The 15,669-nt window shown below is 44.5% G+C and overlaps 1 protein-coding gene across 1 annotated transcript in view; it reads right to left on the bottom strand.

Annotated features, from left to right (window-relative positions):
• Positions 1-15,089, bottom strand: part of CDH4 (cadherin 4) — a 426,465-nt gene extending 411,376 nt beyond the window's left edge. Inside the window, exons 1-2 of the mRNA XM_027646096.1 lie at positions 14,947-15,089; positions 12,700-12,811 (exon numbers count right to left, since the gene is read on the bottom strand). Of these exons, the coding sequence (XP_027501897.1) occupies positions 12,700-12,811; positions 14,947-15,012 (178 nt within the window). The 5' untranslated portion in view covers positions 15,013-15,089. The remainder of the gene's footprint in view (positions 1-12,699; positions 12,812-14,946) is intronic.
• Between the last annotated feature and the right edge of the window lie 580 nt (positions 15,090-15,669).

The following is a 15,669-nucleotide window of genomic DNA, read 5'->3' as shown; positions in this document are numbered from 1 at the left end:
AGAGTGAGCAGAACCCGTAGGTGCGGCCATGGGAAAAGCTACACCCAGTTTGCTCTTCACGCTGTTTCTGTGGCACAGTGACCCACTCCCAAACCAGCTGAGCCTTCAGGAACACTTAAAAATAGGCTTATAAATAAACAGGACACTGTTACCAGTGCAATTCCGCTCATGTGTTACACAAGAACTTAAAAAGAAACTGTTTCAAAAGCCAACTAAGCAAAGAAAAACTCGAGCCAAAACGCCCCTATGCTGAAGACATGCAGCCTCATTTCATCATATCTTTTTCACTCTTCACCTCTGAACAGGTCACTGTTAAATCTCCTTCTTCCAATGAGTCCAATTTAAATGTGTTCTTCAAAGGCTTTTGCAATTTTAGGAGTATTAAATTTTATACCTCCTAAGCTATTTATTAGCTGGGGAAGTACTTAATTGACATTCACCAGATATTAACATTTTTGAGGACATTACTGATTTTGATGTATAACCTTGAGGCTCTTTTTTTACTTTTTGTTGTTGGGTTTGTTGGTTGTTGTCAATTTTTTTTTTCCCCTTTTCAGGACAACTCTCCTAAGAACAGGAGGTTTCTCAGTGTGGATTCCCTACTGATGTCTCCTGGAGGTGCAGACAGAGATATTGCAATGAGAGACTGTTCACAGGAGACCCCAATGCAGATGAAAGGTCACGAAATCACTCAGACTGTTAAACTGTTGCAGAAATATTGTCTTTGCTTTAAGGCTCCAGAATACTTCTGGCATTGTCCTGCCCCAACATGAACCATGGCCCAGCAGTTTTGGGGGGCACCCAGGGCTCCAGGCACTCATCAGTCCACATCTCTCCTTCCCACCCACCATTATTTTAATTTTCTATTTATTTTTTTTTTTCCAGAACAGCCCCACTCCACAGATGTTAAACGCTCCCTTTTACAGCATTGCCAAAGGACACAACTGCTGCATTAACAGAACTTTGCTTTGTCATCATGTCTTCCCAGGCAATGAAACTTGCTATATTACTGTATAGGTAAAACTGGCTGTGCCACTATTGCTCAGTTTTGCTGCTGTTTAGCAGGATACAGCCAACATTATGTCTCAATTCACAGTAGAAAGGGAAAATAAAACTTTGTTTTATTGAAAATACTAGGAAAATTCATTCCAGTGAAATGCATCCTCTGCACCGAGCTCTGCCAAAACACCACAGTTAATTCACCACTCACAGAAACTCCCACAGTGTCACGCAGTGGGTACCCAGTGATCAGTGAGAGATTAAACCTCTCTTAACACAAACCCAAACATTTCTAAGTGCCCCCTTGTCCCACACGACCCTTCTGGGTGGGTTTCACACAATCACAGAATTGTTTAGGATGGAAAAGCCTTCCAAGATCAAGTCCAACCATTCCCCCAGCACTGCCAACCCACATCCCAAATGCCACATCTACACATCTTTTAAATCTCTCTGGGGATGGTGATTCCACCACTGCCTGGGCAGCCTGTGTCAATGTTTAACCATCCTTTTGGTGAAGAAATTTTTCTGCTACCCAACCTAAACCTCCTCCACTTTCTTCTAGTCAGGAGGTATCCAAACCATACTGTATAATTGGAGTAACCTGCTTGTTAGCAGATACAAGAGAAACTCCAAGTTAAAAGGCTGGTTGCTGTATCTCAGACTCCAAGCAAACAAAAAAAAAAAAAAAAGAAAAATCTTTCAGTAAACTTTGCACAGAGATAATCAATCTGCTATTCAGCTATTTAAACAGGCATCTGGAGTTCAGCGTTCCAGAGCTCACTGAACTCCTCCTGATGAGGGTCTCTGCTTGTAGTTTGAACAGAGTACAGGAAAATCTTTGGGTGCAATCCAAACATTTTTGATAGTTGCAATCCTTGAATATTTCATCACTCCAAATCTTGCCTTGACCTATAGTTTCTCCTTCATCCTATCAACCATAAACATATTTTTCATCATCATCAACCTGTCCCTTCTCTCCACGGGCAAAGGAAAAATCCAAACAACATGAAAAATCCTTTTTTTATAATGCCATTTACCCATTTACCATTTCTTTTATCCTCTACAGAGGGTCAAAAGGAAGCACTGAATCAAATGAAAAATGTTCTGAAGCCCATGATAAGATAAATAAATGAAAGTGTAATTTCCCAAATAATTCAGGCACAAAATAAAAATATTTAAAGCTTCTGGAGATGAGCAAAACAGTTGCCTTTCATGTGTAATTCTGTAAACCTTCTGTTTTCAAGGGAGCTAAGCAACCAGCCAGCAACAATTAGGCTTCTAAAAGACAAGTAGCAAGGCACACAGGACCTGAAACCATGACTTTTTCTGATTCCCCAGGGAAGAACTTTCACTAGGAGCAAAATGCTGGAAATCCTCTGGCCCTACTCTTTCCCCCTCCTAAAGTGAGGTGCTCCAGAATGAGATCTTATCAGCAGAGGGAGTCTCTTCCCCCAGCACAGGGAGCAGCAGTCATCTGGCTTTCTTCAGTTACCAAAAACACACAGGCAGGATGGGCAAAATCAAAGACACACTAAACAGTAAAATATTTAAGTGTGGGCTCGGCCTCCTAAAAAGCTCTGTGAATAATACAGATATGATACAAACAGTGCAAAACCCAACTAATTTGTGTAGGGCAAACATTTTGCTTTCCACACTTTACAAGATGAGATGGCTCTCAGGATGGGAACTGGGACAAGGCAAAAGCCAAAATCCTCAGCCATCAGAACAGTAAAAACAGGCTAAACCAGACAGTCCATACTCCACATACAGGTACAACTCTCCCACTTACTATTTTAGCTTTCATTTAATCCTATTCTTTCACTCATGTTGGGATTAGTAACAGCTCTGTCAATAAAAATCTCTTCTACTGAATGCACCTCCAGCATCTTGAGGGAGGTCAGCCTGCAAATCTTGTCCTCTAGCCTGCACAGACCTCTGGTCCTGGGCATTTAAACAATTCAACTGAACAGAGAATTCCAGAAGTCCTTCCCCCCCAACAGCAATTTCTTTAAATTGAATGAACCTATCCCAGGCTTTTAACCTGGATTGCTTCTAGATGGCAAAAATTCAAAGATCTCAATGTTTGTAATTTTCATAAAAGTCAGAAAAGTACTGACAAATGAAGACATTTGGAATTGTGTTCCTACAGATCCCAGACACATCAAGACATAAAAAGCTCAGCTTACAAGCCCCCATTTAAATTTGGGTTATTGAAATAACTCTACCCAGAGCATGTTTGGATGGCTCACGGTCAGAGCAGAAGGTTCCATCACATGGGTTCTGCCACAGCCTGTTTTGAACTGGGTTTGTTCAATGTGTTTATTAACAGAGCAGATAAAGGAATGCAGCATATGCCTGTTACATCTGCAAGCCATCCGCAAGCAGGACGCAACTCCAACACTGTTGGAGGTCAAGACTAGAAGTCAAAACCATCCTAACAAGTCAGATAAGTCTGCTTGGAAAAAAAAAAGTAATTCAATAGAAGAGGAGCAAGGTAACATCATTCAGCAGGATTAATCAACTATACATATAGAAAATGACTGGGTAGGTAGCAGTTCATCAAAAAACGATGTGGGAGGTTACACTGGATCACAAGCTGAACATGAGTCAACAGCATCATACTGTTAAGAAAAAAAGCAATCATCACATTAGATAAATCAACTGGAGTATTGCCTGCAAAACAGGCAAAGTAATGCTCAGTGTCTGCTCAGCACTGTGAGCCCTGGCTGGCACCACCACAGCAATGTGGAGCATCGAGTGAATAACAAAGGTAAGGGCTCAGAGGAGGGAGCCAAGCATGACACATGAAAGGGAACAAATGAGGGGTTCAGTCTAAAGAAGCAAAAAAAAAAATTTTCAAAAGAGTGGGGGGGGGAGAAAAAAAAAAAAAAGAAATCAGCAATTGTTCTGTGTGTCTGTGACAAATAGCAACAGGTTTAAATTGCATCGAGAGAGCTTCAGCTTAACCACGGAGGGAGGGAAGGGAAGCAATATCATATATTGGCTTTGGTCCCCACGAATGGATCTTCAGGACAACATCAGGGACAAACCTATTACAAAGGAGCTGCTCATGCCCTGAGGAGGGAGAGTGCATCAGACACCCTCTTGAGCTCCTCCAGCCCTGTTCCTCCAGGAGGCTGTGACCAACACACAGGTCCAGGTAATATCACAAACAGCTCTGGGTGACATCAGGGAGACTCACGGGAAGGAACTGTAGGGCCAGAGGCACCTACAGGGCAGGTATCAAACAGTCAGGGTTGATTTATACAGTTTTCTATTCATCACCACAGACTATATCAGGAACAGAGTATCAAATTTTATGCTTTAAACTAGTCCTGATTTGCACTTTATCAACTGTAGCAATTTCTTTATTTTCCAACATCTTTCCAAGCTTGTTTCTTGATGCTTTTCCTTCATATACCAATAATTCCAATCTGCTTTTCCTCCTACGTGGTGAAATAACAAATTTGTTTCACTGACCTGCCTTTTATGATTCTCTAGACATGAACTGACAGCACAAGCTGATCCATAGCTTTGTATGGAATAATTTTTGTAATCTTGACTATTTGTCTTTGGATAATTGCTACACGCATAATTATTTTAAAGACAATTTCATTTTAAAAGGATTGAAATTACTACTAGACAAACTCAATGTAACAAAATTTTAGACTAAGAGTGATTTTTGTGACTAGCCTATGAACTGCTAGAAAATTGTGATTTATAATAGGAACAGTAATAGCCTTTAATGACTGCAGTGCTGTTGGGTATCAATGAAACAGTCTGGCTCGTTTCAAAGCAGAAAGGGCATCTATTTTGTTTTTTTCTCCTTCGTGGGTGGCCCATACATATCTTCAGGGTCCTTGGAGGAGCTTCCAACATCCCCACAGTGTGTTCCACGCAGTGGTTGCTATTTCCATGCTAATGTTAATAGGCTGTAGCTTATGTGACCCCTCCAAGCAGCAGCTCCTGCACAGCACAACGAGCAGAGAGCTGAGCTACTGCCACTGGCTCTCTATCACAAAACCCTGGCAAGTGGCGAGAAACAGCGGCAGGAAAGTAAAAAATAATTAAAATTTTGCATTGGAAAGGAGCAGAAAGCAGGAATCTGCAGAGGCTGGCAGAGAGAGATGCTGGAGCCCGGGGTCACCAGGCATGGGGCAGCAAGAGCGGCTGAACGTCGCTGCTTCCAATGACAGTGCAGCCCATATGCCAGAGCATTTGCCACTGCTCTCTCCCTCTGTGCAACTGCAATTTGAAATTAATATAGAAATTAAGGGTAATGAGTATAAGCAAGAAAAATCGTAAGCCTGTGGCAAAAAGAAATCTTGTTCAACCCAACTATTTTTCATACTGCAGAAAACTCGCTTGAAAAACGTTCTCCTGAAAGAAGTGAAGGAGCCAGTTCTAATGGCAAATATTTTGGGAAAACGGGAACGCTGTATGTTCTCCTTTATTCTACTAAAAATAAAGAGGAAACCAAGAGCTTTTTCAATTTAAGTGTAACATTTCCTTATGCCAGGAGACAAACTATGCCTAGGTTAAGTCTGGACATTAATGGAAGCAAACAGCAGAATGCTGGTCCCTGGTGTTTCAATTATTCTCTCTTTAGAGGTTACGCTTCCAAGAAATTAGAGAAACACAATTTCCCAGTAAGGATCATGTTTTGCAGGGTGTTGCAATGTTTTTATTTAAAGCTGTTTGATTTGTGCTTGCAGAGAAACTCAGTTCATCACTCTGCCTTCTTTTCTATTCATCTGCAAAGTTTTCCACAGGAACAGAGCACAGTGGTGGCTGGACAGGCCCCTCTGTAGAGCTGTCCAGCACAGGGTCAGCCAGAGCAGGCTCCAGGACCGTGTCCAGTTGGGTTCCAAGTATCTCCAAGGTTGGAGACTCCATGACATCTCTGAGCTACCTCTTCCAGTGTCTGTCAACCCTCATACTGAGAGTTTCTTCCCACGTTTAAGTGCAAAGTCCTGCATATCCATTTCTTTCTCTGTGCCCCACTGACAAGGACCTGGCTCTATCATCTCAACACACTCTCCCAAGGTATTTATATACAACAATAAAGTCTCCCCCTGAAACTTCTCTTCTCCAGGCTAAACAATCCCAGGGCTCTCAGCCTGTCCTTTCAGAAATACTAATAAATAAATATTAAACCTAAATATAAGAAACAGTATATCACAGCATACTGAGCAGCAAAAAAACCCTCAAATGGCAGCGCTGGCCAAGGACACTTTTGGGTTTTACCTGAAAAAGCAACACTGGGGGGTCATTTAGGCACTGAATGTGAAGCCAAACCTTCTCAAGAACCTCTGGCTAGTGCATAAAAGGTTTACACACACAAAACCAGATATAGATTGAGCCCATCAAGCCAGCAGAGACTCCTACTGCAGTGCTCCACATCAGGATCCTGGAGAAATCTGTCTCTAGTCACTGCCACAGGTTCATCTCAAACCCTCCGTCAAACCATTCAGAGCTGGAGGCAAATACTGGTCTTTGTTTTTCAAACATCACTTTCTGGCCTTAGTTCTTACTATTTCCATTTGCCTAAAAATAAAAAACTCAGTTTGATACAGCAGCAGCAGCACCAATTCTGATTTTACCACTAACTCAAATCAAACAGAAACTCCCTTCTTTCCCTGTGTTACTCAAATTCATTCCATGAAAAAATATTAAGAAGCAGATTTCTAATGAAATCCTATCCTCTGTGGTTTTAATCTCTTCTTGCCCTTCAAATAAGACTTTTAAGAATTATCTATATTGCTAAAATATTCTATGAGCTGTGCACATGGCCCACGCTGCTGTCGAACCAAGTACTTCACCAGCTTGAGTTTGCAATAAAATAAGCTACCTCTAAAAAAACATTACACTCATTTCCAGGGTAGAAATTAAGGCAGAAGGAGGCCTGCACATAAATATCAATGAAATTAGGCAATGAGAACTGGCATTAGGTCAATGAAAATTAAGCAAGAAAATATTTCACTGCTAGAATAAATAAGTTTCAATTGCCACATGCAAAAACCATAATTTCCAGAATGCTTTCAGCATCTGCTCTGTAAGATCAGAGCTCATGAGCTCTGTCAGCGACAGTCAGTTCCTGTATAAAGAACTGCCTTTAAAATTAACATTTTCTAACCTTAAAAGACCCAACATTATCAGTTTGGAGTTCAAAACAACTGGTATTTCACAATAAATAACAAATTGATACTCTTCCAGACATGGCTTATTTCCTAAGAGCCTAAGCATAAATAAAGAAATTAATAAATTATTCAACAGAAATTGTTTCATTTTCTTCCTTAATACATATTTAGAGTGCCTAATTTGAAGCAGTGCAGTTCTTCAACAGACAAATCCCTGAAAGTAGAGAGAAGCTTCAAGCCTGTTGTTGGAGAAGCAGATTTATTCAGATAAAAATCAGTTAACTCCCCAGAATGCAGAAAAAAGTAATTTTACTTGGGTTTGAGGAATTTGGTTCAAAGCTCTGAACTAGAAAGCAATATATACAGTTATTAAACAGTGTAAGGGGATTAACTCTACAGAGTGTTATTGACTACTCCAGTCTCATTAAGTGCAATTTTATTTAGATAAAAACGTCATCTTAAGCATCATTTTTGTGTCAGAACTTAGATCTGAAGAACAACATTAAAAATAAATAGGCATCAGCAGTTCCCTGATCTGCAGCAGCTCTTTCTGGGGTCTCCCCTGGAACTCATGATTGAAATCATGGGTTTGATTTGCAACTTGCCCATCACGAGAAACTGCTTTTAAAAGAAGTTGTCCTGCAGAACGCGGGAAGTGTTTTTTGAGAGGCAGCTCCACTGGGGCATGTACAGGCTTAACACAGAAAGCTGATGTCTGCCTGCCTCTTTTCCCTCCAAGAAAGGAATGAAGAAAGGTTAGGGAAAGAGTTCTGCGTTCCCGGTGGACTTTCCCCTACTTTCAGATTTTATTAGGGAACTGTGAAGCTAATTACGTGTACGATAACTTCAGTAACTGCTTTTCATGCAGAATCACAGAGCAGAAAATAATGAAAACATGAATGGAAAAGCCTCTCTGCTTTTTCAACTCAGAGCAGCTTGGAGAAGGCACTGGCTATTGCAGGCTGCAGCAGAGCTGCTGAGAGGAACAGAAACCCCCAAGAGGTGCTCAAAAGCCCCCACGAAACAGAAGAACAAAGCCCAGCATTCCTCAAGATCTTCCCTTTCCAAAAACATCTATACAACACACCAAGGGGCACTGAGAAGACACAGGCATGACCAGGGGCAGAAGAGGCCACAGGTAACCTCACACACACTTCAGGGGCAGACCCTGACCTGCAGAACCCTGTGGGAACCAAGCTCCTACCAAAATCAACAGCACCTGTTGTATTGGTAGTACACAGTATTGGGTACCTGTGTATTTTTTGGACTCTAACCAAGGAAAAGCAGGAAGCCTACACTATCTACTGTATCCCATGAAGACTGGGGATGCTGGGGTTCTTTGGTCTACCTATTTTATGCTTTCAAAACAGTATTCACAGCCTTCCTAAGCTTTAACATTGGATAGGATGAGGACTCAGTAGGATGGAGGTTTTGAAACCTCATTGGGAGAACAAAAAGCTTTCAACCATGAAGAACATCCTGCCTCTAAAAAACTTAAAAGAGACAGCCTCTATACTGAATTCTTATTAAAAAACAGGTATTTCAGTAAAGCTTTTATGCATTTTATTCGTTTCTAACACAAAATAATGCTAGTAAAAATCCCAGTATGGAAGCAATTACATTTTTATACATTTGCATGAGCTTGGCTACCTTTGGTTGCGTACACTTGCTTAAAGCAGAACATGCTGGCAGAGTTTATTCATCTTCCCATATGAAAATAAACTGTGCTTCCACACACTTTTACCCAAACGTAGCTGCCTACACAAGTGAAGTTATCCTGCTACAGCACTTCAGGAACTGCTCGGGGTGGGCAACAGAAACATGAATCACTGCAGAGGAAGAGATGCACAGAAGAACAAAAGAGGGGCTGTGCATCCCAACTGCTTGTGCTGTCTCCTGGTGGTAGGTAAAGTTGTGAGTTGTTTGGTTGAGGTGTATCTGAGAGGTGATGTGCTGTACTAGATAGTACTGCACTGGAGGAATAATGAATTTAACACCTTGATGTCATCCCACCCCCTCCCAGTTGCCACAGCCTCCCAGCACACCAATAAAACCTGAGCTTCTCATTTGGGAAAATGTATTTCTTATTCATTACAATCTTTAAAAACCCTACAAAAAATGGAAAAGGGCATAAACTATCAAGAGTATCAGCCCCCCCTGGATCACACTGCACATTGCTTTTAGCATCCTGCTCCTTATTCTCTTTCCCCAAGAGGCCACTAGTCATCATCACTCCCCTCCACCTCAGTTCACACTCAGGGATCAGATCCCCCGAGTCACTGCTGAACTGCCTTTGGTGCAGCACTGCATGTCGCTGCTCCCCACCCCTCAGGACCAATGTTCTCACCATGTTAAGTTAACATTAATAATTAAAAAAAGAGAAAAAGATACCCGTGCTGCAATCGTCCTCTGCCATACTGCAGGCTTTGAGATTTTCCCCTTAGGCTAAAGAAGAAGATAGTTAACAAACCTATTTTAAACATTATCGTGCATCAGTGATCAAAGCTAAGTTTATTATCGTGCAAACAAACACAAAGACAAAAGAAATATAACAAATTACACCCCAGTAACTTTCATTAAGAGATGCAGGGACGGCATTTCTAAGGCAGGCACTGGCTCCACAAATCACCTCAGCTAATATCCCATCATCAGGCCACAGGGCTGGCAGTGATGTGCAATATGTGGTATTTGTGGCACTGCTGGGGAAAAACTATTTTAAGTCTAATTAACATGGAATTTTTAGAATGCAGATGCTTTTCATTTATACATAAAACAAAATGCCGTGACATTTCTCCCATCATAAACAAGTTAATTACTGTGTAACAAATAAGTCCTGCTAGAATCTGTATGTTTTGAGCACGTTAGAGAGCTGACTCAGGCAAATAAGAGGAACCACAAAGTAGTAGCTAATAGCTTACGGCATACTTATAATAAAACAATGACTCTGTAAAAGCTCTTGTTGTCAAATTAAGGCTAAGCTATTTCCATTGGAATAAGCCAATTATAAGCAGTCATTACCTATTTAACTTGATTCAAACCTAGAATACTATAACCACTTTCATTTTGATACCTTCAAAACACTGCACACATTTGAGAGCTGGATATTACAAAGCTTAAAAAGGAGATGTTGGGTTTATTGCCACGCAGCTTATCCTGATCCATGGAACATCCAAACTTCCTTGGCTGGTGGAAGTTCCCCACTACGCTGAGCTCTACACACTCCCTGGTTTCTGATGAACAAGCCTTCAGGCAGTATAAACTGTCCCACAGGACAAAATGAGGATTCTGCACCTTAGAGACCTTATATTTGCTCACTGAAATCCCCTGAGAGCCACCTGCACTATATATACACTTTCCCTCTCCTCCCCCAAATTCCATGAAAGCACTGACAGGTGAATTCCTACCTACTTTTTTTTTTTTTTCCCCAACCAAACAGTCCCATTTGGCCTGAAGATGAATTACTGAATGCTGATGAATAAGATGGTGGTAGCTGGCAGCAAAGCTTTGCGTGGTAAGATGGTGTGAAACAGTACATATGTCAATCTATCAAACACGATAATGTAAGCAATCTGAACCCATTTTTGGTCTGAACTATTGTACAATACTTCACCCAGATGGAAGAAAGAGATAAACATTTTATGCTTCAGACATATCAAGTGTTAGGAAGTAAAATTAAACCTAAACTGGAAAACTACCAATTTTACAGGCTAGAGTATATATAAAAAACAACACAAGCATGAAGAAGAATCTTCTCACCCATTATTGTATAAATTAATTAGATATATTTGCTTCCTATGATAAACAACAGCATGTATTTGACTATAGATTAAAAGGTGTAAAGATGATAGTTTATTTATTAGCAAACACAGCATTTGCACTTTTTTCTTCCTCCTTTGGTAGACAAAATGCTTACAAATCATGGAGCTTGTGACAATGTTATCAGGTCATGAATCTTACAAGTGGGGCATAGATGTATAATGTCCCCAGGGTGAGTTCAGCCCTAAATCAGAGGCAGGTTTGCCATGACTAATGTGAAACTACAACTGGTCCCTAAAGGATAATATTAAATGGAAATAAATTTTCATTCAAATCAACTTGACAGCCTATGTAAATATAATTTCATATTTAAAAATTATTTAAAACTGAAATGAAATGACAGCGCTGTGCTCTCTTCAAAGTCAATGCCAGCTAAATGCCTCTAAAGAGACCTTCTGCTCCATCCCTGTTGTCCACCCCCATAAACACACAGCACAATTTATCAAGCACTAAACTGCAAAAAATACTCTTCTGAGCCAATATATTTATGATATTGCTTTCTACAGTACTTGGAGAACATTTTTTATCAAATAATTTCCAAAGCTAAAAAAGCATGAAATCTACTCAGTTTCCAGACTGACCTGTAAAGCCAGTGTAAATCTTTGGGAAAAATTGCTATTATGTGTGTAAATGATTGGTATTTGGTCTCTCCAGTGTTGTTATATTCCTGGGATTGTCTGTGTCAGTTCCTTATTTGGTTACCCTTCAAACTAAAAACAAACTCCCCAATGTTTACTAATTGATGCCAGGCCAGGCAAGAGAATTCCTTAATGGCAACACTAAGACAACTGGGCCCAGAAACAAAACAGATTGCCAGCTCATGGAGAGCAAAAATGTCCAGTCCTGGATTCTGCTGAAGCCAGAGAGAACACTGACAACTCTCCCTCTCTTCTGAGAAAAATCAAAGTAACAGAGCAGGTGTTTGCTCTGGAGGAAGACAGAAATCCCAGCCTTCTGGCAGAGAGATGCATGTGAGTAACTGTACTCAGGAGAAAGCAGCAAGAGGTTATAAACCCTTGAGTAGAGCATCGTTCTGATCTGCTCCCCACCTTCCTGGGGGTGCTTGGGGGCGTGAGGTTTGATCTTCAAAAATTCTCTTGGAGTAAACCAGTATTTTCCTGTGCCATGCAAATCTAAAGTTTAATTATTTTTAACTTGAAAGGGAGACAAATCAATACACAGGATAATCTGTTGTTATTTGGATTACGAAGACATCTCAGAGTTTACAATCACAAAACTGGTTATAATCCCGCAATTACTATAAAGCTAATTGGTAGTTTCGTTTTGCCTATGTTTTCATGTTGTCAGTGGGGCAGTAATGAAAATGAATGCCACATTTGTGAACAGAATGTCTGTAGGCTTGTTTACCACATTTCCAACAACAACGTCTGCTTTATCATGCATTTCAAAGCAGGGATAATTTAGGGATCTTTGAATTTCATACATAAAAATACTTTCTAAAATATCAAATGTAGAGCTCCTTCAGACGGGGTGGGAGTGGGAGACTTAAGAGTGATGACCTCGCATACTACAGCAAACAATCCACCTGGAGCAGACAGCACGAGGACTTCCAGTGATTCATCTGTATTCAAAACTGTGCTCAGGTAAACCACTTAGTGTTTCATCCTCCTACAAACATAATTCTGCAGACAATTTCACCATCAAAACCAGCATCTTTAAGCCTCCTTTCACCTCCTGAAAATACAGTTATTGCAGACGCTATTAAGCTTTTTATTCCACTTACCTTTGAGTAACTTCTGCCCTTCCATGATGTTTTGGGAGACGAATGCTGTGTAGTCTTGCTCTGAGAAGCCAGGCTTGCATGTGGGTCTCACTGTAAGATCCCCATTGTGTGCCTGCAAAAAACAAGGAAAATGCACACCATGACTTTTGTCATTTGGGAAAACGTTTTGCACCCAGTGATGAGGTGTTATAGGCATGGGCAAACCTGCACAGTAAGGCAGTGTGCAAGCAGAAGCTGCTGGTGTTAGAGTGTCTATCTGTTGGAGTGGATCCATACTGTAGCTGCAAAAATAAAATGGGCCAGCAAGTAGTTGCCTGACTACAAGAGAGCATTGTTTGTAGGAAGACTGGGATACTGGGCACTGTCAGAAGAGGGGAGGAAACAAAGAGCGGCAATTCATCAGGGCGAGCTGTGCTCGCACTGGAGACACGGAAAGGCCTGATGTTGCAACATCCAAATCACTGAGGTTTGCTATTGAGAAACCGGGCAATTGAGAAACAGGACAGAAGGGGGACAAACAGCCAGCTCACAGCAGCCTCAGGAGCCTGAGACCAGGTAGAGACACCATTCCTTCCCCTTCACCCTGCGCCAGCCTCCAAGGCTCTGCCTGCTGCTGCCTCTGGGACCCTCCAGGCTCCACACTTGCCCCAGCAGTGGGAGAGGATGGAGGGGATCTCAGTCCAAAACGTAACAATGCACAGTCTCATACACAGCGTGCCAGGAACCAGGGACAAGCATCCAGCTAAACACTCAGCTGCAACTTCGGACTGCACAGAGGGGATCCAGCCCCAGCCGCAGGGACAAAGTAGTCCAGTCACAGCAGTCCAGGCTCCTTGGGATTCCCTGGCAAGGAAGGTCCCAGACCCCAACTCCAAGGAACTCGCTGACAGCACACAAGCCAGTGATTTATGCCTAACGAGTGCCAGGTGATTTACGCACAAACAAGTGCTGGTGGCAGGGGATTTCTAACGCGCCCGGGCTGTCGGCAGAGCCAGCCAGAGCATCGCTTAGCGATGCCGGCTGCACCTCCGACGCCTGCAGTCCCAGCCGCTTGCCGAAGCCCGGGGACCGGGAGAGGCACTTCCCCGGGAAAGTGCAACTCCAGGCGTGCACCTGCCTCCCCGGGGGGAACATCAGAGCTCCCCTGAGACCCCCGAAACACTCCCGGACGCAGACGATGCTGCATTAGAGAGAGACAGAAGGGAAGCGGAGCGAAGGGTCCTTTCGGATGAGCTTAGTAAGCAGAACGCAAGCCAAACGTACTCGGCTAAGAATCACGCTCGGGAGACGGATGCCAGCTACTGCATGGGAAGCGCAAGGAAGCGGCGGCTCTGTGGACTCTGACCGTCACTGGCAAGATGTTGCCATTAGGAAACATTTCTAAGGGTCTCGCTGAACATAACAGGCTTTGAATCTGAAATCGCCCCATGATTATAGCGGTGGTCGCTAAACGAGAGCGCATGGGGGCTATTCCTGCGCACCCAGCAGCCTCCCCAGGGCTCGGGACATCCTCACACATTCAACTTGGCACCGGGGGATCGAGGCAGAAAAATAAACGGCTCTTGTTCCCGCAGCCAGTGCAGCCCGAAACCCAGCGGCAGCCCCGCTCGCTTTGTAACACTGCAGCCACGCGTCCAGGCGCTTGTTGATGTTCTACAGACACCCCTGCGTTTCAGACGGGGTGGGAATAAAACCCTAAAAAACCCAAACTTTTCAGACCATCACCACCCCCTCACAAACACGGTCCGCGCCCGCCCGGTGGGTTCAGGGGCTCGTAAAGACAAAAGTTCAGGGCTGCTCCGCGGGGCGGGCGGCGGGGAGCGCGGCGCGGCGGCTCCGCGGGGCTGGGCGGGCGGAGCGGCTCCGCGCCGGGACGCGCCGCTGCCCGCGAAGTTTCTGTCCGGCGAGGCGCAAGCACAGGGAGGGCAAGTTGCGCCCGCACCGCGGAGGCGCAGCTTAAAAAATAAAAAAAAAAAATAAAAATTTAACAATTAAACCCCGCAACGGCGATTTCAAAAAGCGGGCGAAACGGCGGAGCGGCGGCGGCGGCAGCAGCAGCACCCACCGCCCGAAAAGCTCCGCGCGCCGCGAAGTTGCGGCGGGGCGGCACCTCCGGGGGATGCGAATTGAACGGGGGATGCGAATTGAACGGGGGATGCGAATTGAACGGGGGATGCGAATTGAACGGGGGATGCTCGCCCGCTGTGTCCCCCCCCCCCGCTCCGCGCCGCGGGGCGCCCCACTTACCGCCGCCGAGCCCCAGACGGGAAGGAGGAGCAGCAGCACCAGCGGCACCCTCGAGCCGGTCCTCATGGCCCCGCCGGGCGGGGGGCGGTGGCCGCGCAGAGCCGGGGCCGGGGGGTCTCCGCTGCCGCCCCGCTCCCGCCGCTCGCTGCCCGCTCCGGGCTGCAGGTGAAGCGCGCGCCGCCGCCACGCCCCGCCCCGCCCCGCCGCGCGCGGGCACGCGCCGCCTTAAAGCGGCAGGCGCCGCCCCGCTGCGCGGAGGGGGGGGGGGGGGGGGGGGGGGGAGGGGGGGGGGGGGGGAGAGCGCCGGGAAAAGGGGGGGGGGGGGAGGGGGGGGGGGGGGGAATTCGGCGTCGCCGCGTCCCTGGGAGCCCTGCGGAGCTCCGCGGGGAGCCTCGGCTGCGCGGAGAACGAACTTAAAGGACCGAAGGTAAAAAAATTGGCGTATTACGGGAAAAAAAAAAAAAAAATAAAAATACCCCAGCGCATCCGGAGATGATGGAGACACGGGGGAAAAAAAACAAACAAAAAACAAAACAAACAACCCGGAGATGATGGAGACGGATCGTGGAATCTTCAAGGCTGGAAGAGACCTTTGAGATCGGCAAGTCCAAGCGTTCAACCCTGCGCAGCCTGAAGCACTAAAGCGCATCACCCAGCGCGTCCTGAACGCCCCCGGGGGTGCTGACTCCGCCACCTCCCTGGGCAGCCCATTCCAGTCCCTGA

Source organism: Corapipo altera, unplaced genomic scaffold (assembly GCF_003945725.1).
Source record: "Corapipo altera isolate COAL_440 unplaced genomic scaffold, ASM394572v1 64, whole genome shotgun sequence".
Taxonomy (NCBI): domain Eukaryota; kingdom Metazoa; phylum Chordata; class Aves; order Passeriformes; family Pipridae; genus Corapipo; species Corapipo altera.
The sequence above is the reverse complement of the archived record's forward strand: the minus strand, read 5'-3'. Positions and strand labels throughout refer to the sequence as shown.